Here is a 4,716-nt window from a genome sequence, read left to right as displayed (position 1 = left end):
TTCTTTTGGTTTTCTCTTTGCTTTCAGTTTTCTACCATTTGAATACATTATGCATAGGTGCATTCTGGAGTGGGTAGCCATTCCCCTCTCCAAGGGATCTTCCCAACCCAGGGATCAAATCCAGGTCTCTTGCACTGCAGGTGGATTTTTAACCAGCTGACCCACCAGGGAAGCCAAAGAATACTGGAGTAAATAGCCTATCCCTTCTCCAGAGGATGTTCCCAATCCAAGAACTGAACCAGGGTCTACTGCATTGCAGGCAGATTCTTTACCAGTTGAGTACCAGGTAAGACCCCATGCATAGGTGTAGATTTGTTGATAATTATTATTCTTCGTGTTGTCTGAGCTTTCTGGATCTATGTTTTGATATCTTGTCATTTATTTTGGAAATTTCTCAATTATTAGTACTTCAGCATTTCTTCTGATCAGTTCTCACTTTCTTTTCCTTGTGGTTTTTCAAATATTCACATTTACACCTTTTGAAATTATCCCAGTGATCTTAGCTGTTCCATCTCAGTCTGGGAAGCTTTCTTCTGACATGTCTTCAAGCCTACTGACTCCTTCCTCCACTTCTCCAGTTTGTTTCTGTGCCCTTCAAAGGCATTTTTTTTTTCTTTATTTTGGGGTTCTATCATTTTCCTTAGAGATTTTTTTCAGTTTCCATCTCTCTACTTACATTACCCATCTATCCTTGCATGTTGTCTATTTTGTCCAGCAGATCCTTTGACATATTAGGTATCATGCGTGTGTGTGTGTGTGTGTGTGTGTGTGTGTGTGTGTGTGCTCAGTTGTATCTGATTCTTTGTGACCCTGTGGACTGTAGCCTGCCAGGCTCCTCTGTCCATGGAATTCTCCAGGCAAGAATACTTAGAAAAATAAAACATTTGGAAATGACACAAACTATCTATTCCCTTATTAGAGACTCACTCTAGATATTAGTCTCAGTTCAGTTCAGTAGCTCAGTCATATCCGACTCTTTGCAACCCCATGAACCACAGCACACCAGGCCTCCCTGTCCATCACCAGCTCCCAGAGTCCACCCAAACCCATGTCTATTGAGTCAGTGATGCTGACTCTCATGCTCTGAGAGCTGATCCAACCATCTCATCCTCTGTTGTCCTCTTCTCCTCCTGCTTTGAGAACTAATTGAATGTTGAATTAATTTTAGAGTTCTACATTAAAGAAACTAGTTCCCTTTCCAACCACGGCCCTGCAGGATGGCTCCCGCAAAGAAGGGCGGCGAGAAGAAGAAGGGCCGGTCCGCCATCAACGAGGTGGTGACAAGAGAATACACCATCAACATTCACAAGCGCATCCATGGAGTGGGTTTCAAGAAGCGTGCCCCTAGGGCACTCAAAGAAATCCGGAAGTTTGCCATGAAGGAGATGGGAACTCCGGACGTGCGCATCGACACCAGGCTCAACAAAGCCGTGTGGGCCAAAGGAATCAGGAATGTCCCATACCGGATCCGTGTGCGGTTGTCCAGAAAACGTAATGAAGACGAAGACTCACCAAACAAGCTCTATACTCTGGTTACCTACGTGCCTGTCACCACCTTCAAAAATCTACAGACAGTCAATGTGGACGAGAACTAATTGCTGATGGTCCAATAAAGTTATTGAACTGCAAAAAAAAAAAAAAAAAAAAAGAAACTAGTTCCAATCTGTCCAACAAAAAGACTCCTAAACTTATGTCAAGATAAAACCATGTGTGAACATTTGTTAACACTACCTAAATCTTGCTTTTCCTGAGATATGCTTTGGTAAATAATACCGTAATCTAAAATGTGTTTCTCTCCTTACTTACATTTTTCTTTTCTAGATTTCTTTAGACTATATATGATATTTTGATCATAGGTTAAAAACATTTGCTTAATATTCATTATGAAATTCCCTATGTAATTTTCCAGGGGATCTTAGGTGTTCACTAAGCCTCTTATTTGTATGTTTTTAGTTATTATTTTTAAAATCTGAGGTGCCCTATTAAGAGTGTAGGACATCTTTACCTAGTCAGCATGTCTGGAGGCTCTAGTTCTCAGAGAAAACAAATGCCCATCCAATGACCCTTCATTCTTTCTTACACCAGACAGCATCAGGCACCTATGTTGTGCCAAATAGAATTGAATTCTCTGTTCCAACAGAGGCAACAGAAAGTCTTTTCTCTGATGATGCTTATATTCCAAATATACACCTGTGAGGTGCTGGCTCCTTCCTGAGAGGCACACAAACTTTTGTTGTTCCCTTATTTTAAGACCTATGAGTCATAATAAAGATATCAGGAGAAGGCTTAACAACCCTAATCTTTGCTTTGCACAAGTTGCATTTAAATCAGGGAAAACAAAATATACACCTCAGAGCACTAATCCCATAGATTGTTAATGTATGTAATCCAAAACCCATTTGAAGATCAAACACTCCATAGCACTTTGTATTTAAAGAAGTTAAACCTCCTTTCTTACTGAAGGCTCTCTTGCCTTCTTTCATTTGCCATTGTGTCCTGAGTGAGTCTGTGTGTGTGTGTGTGACTGGTGGGGCAGTCAGAGAGTTTCCCAAATTTGTTTCTCAGGAAGCATCTCATGAATGTGGTGTTTCATAATTCACGTTTGGGGAAGTGCTTTCCTATTCCCTCTCTGCATAAGAAGCGCCAGTGTACCCAGATAAGACATTTGTAAGTATGCTGATTTTAGATGCCTAGAAACTAAGGAAGAAGAAAGGAATCTCAGTGGGAAAAATGTCAAAGTAAGAATTCTGATTCAAAGCTGGCAGATGCTTTGCAGAGTCAAAAAAAAAGTAAATCAGAAAGGGAAAATTCCAGCCCTCAAGCTGAAAACAAGCTGAAACAAATGAACCTAATTTTATATCAAAGTAGTAACATAATAACACAGAGAAAAATTATTCCGTGTAATCTCTGAAAACAGCAACCTGAATCTAAATCCTTGGTGATTATAATTCTAAGGATAAAAAGAACTATAGAAAAACCTTAACATTCACTCAGTGTTTTTTAAATAATAATTTTGATATCATAATTTTGACACCATTTAATGTACATTTTAGACTAAACAAGTAACTTAATATTACTAGTGCATATGTATACAAATATATATACATATATATGAAATTAAAAAAGACAAGAAAATAAATTCTGTGATGCTAAATTGGAATAAAAAATGAACACACACATCCTAGTTCTCTCCAGTGAGAGGGTTTAGAAGCAGTATCTTGGGACCAAAACTCAGATCTTGTTTTATAAATACCACTTCCGTTAGAAGGCAGTAAGGTTCAAAGACACATTATCATGTGTCAAAAGCAATTCCATTGGTTAAATGTGGGCTATTTGAGCTTCCCCTCAAACATATTTTTATTGTAAAATATAGAACATAAAATATGAGTCCATCAAGTTATTAAAATATAGAACAGAGTGCTAAGTTGCTTCACTTGTATCTGACTGTTTGCAAGCTCATGGACTATAGCCCACAAGCCTCTTCTGTCCAAGGGATTCTCCAGGCAAAAATACTGGAGTGAGTTGCTACACCCTCCTCCAGGGGATCTTCCCAACCCAGGGATTGATCCCATGTCTCCTGCATCTCCTGCATTGGCAAGCAGGTTCTTTACCACTGAGCCACCTGGGAAGGTGCACCAAGCTGTCAGCTCCCCCAGGACTACTTTAAGTTCAGGGAGCCACCTGGCTCAAGGTTATGCTCTAAGGGTTACAGGAGGGCTGAGTGGGGCGGGGCTGTAAAGGTTTAACCATATCAGCCCAGTTGGGGCAGTTGGGCAGTTCCTGATTCTGAATGGCAGGGCTGGCCCCAGAGCCCCTCCACACTAGACAAGGCTTCATCAACCTTTGCCATGAGTGGTTTAACATCTTCTTCTGCCCACCCCTATCCATCCCTTCCCTTCACAGGTGTCGATCTCCAAAGAGGATCCTGCACCACAAAACTGGTCTCAGCATTAGGTTGTGGGGACCCCAAGTCATGACATGAAAAAAGAAAAAAGAATGCTGCTATTCAAAGTGACAACTGCAACCACTCCTTACCCTGAAAATTGGAACCTAATGGGAAACAACTAAGCATTTACTCAGAACTAGTTTATCCTCAGTTAGTAAGAAAAACTCCTCTTTACAGAGAAGTGGCAGGAGCTAGATGAGGAAGCAATGGTGGAATTAGGTAGCACCCCCACCAGCACATCATTGACCCAGCAGTGTCAGGATGCCTATGATAATTAGAAAGAAGCTTTTCAGGGAAAAGATTTTGTTCAGTTCCTAAGTACATGCTCAAACTTCCCCTGTTACTTGTGAACAAGGAATACACATTCACATGGATAAACCTTAAGGTCACATGCTCAACCAAGCGGCAAAAGTTACCATGACTGTCAGTAGGACAGGCCTCTAGTCTACACTTCCTAATGAAAATCAGTAAGAAGTAAACAGCATCACCGTGAAGCATTCTTGTTGAAAAACATTCAGTCTAAAGTTAATCAATACTTTACACCTAGCTGTTAAATTACAGGGAATCCAGGGATAAAGGATTAAGTATCCCAACAAGAATGCAATCAAATATTCCACAATTTGGGACCTTCTGTAAGCTATCCGACATCGTATCAGAAAAATCATTACTGAATAATGCAGTGAAGAGCTGGGAAGGGGAGCTTTAGAACAAAGGTGACAAATTAAACAGATTCCAGTGGGTAAATGCTGACTGGTTCCTGAAAAGTGAAA

The 4,716-nt window shown here is 40.4% G+C and overlaps 1 protein-coding gene across 1 annotated transcript; it reads left to right on the top strand.

Moving 5' to 3' along the window:
• The first annotated feature begins 1,196 nt into the window (after positions 1–1,196).
• On the top strand, positions 1,197–1,642 carry LOC136157917 (large ribosomal subunit protein eL31). Its single transcript, XM_065919693.1, has one exon. It carries the CDS (start codon positions 1,218–1,220, stop codon positions 1,593–1,595), a length of 378 nt encoding a protein of 125 aa, XP_065775765.1. The 5' UTR covers positions 1,197–1,217; the 3' UTR covers positions 1,596–1,642.
• Positions 1,643–4,716: the final 3,074 nt, after the last annotated feature.

The sequence above is a fragment of the Muntiacus reevesi genome, chromosome 2, assembly GCF_963930625.1.
Source record: "Muntiacus reevesi chromosome 2, mMunRee1.1, whole genome shotgun sequence".
Lineage (NCBI taxonomy): Eukaryota > Metazoa > Chordata > Mammalia > Artiodactyla > Cervidae > Muntiacus > Muntiacus reevesi.
The sequence above is the reverse complement of the archived record's forward strand: the minus strand, read 5'-3'. Positions and strand labels throughout refer to the sequence as shown.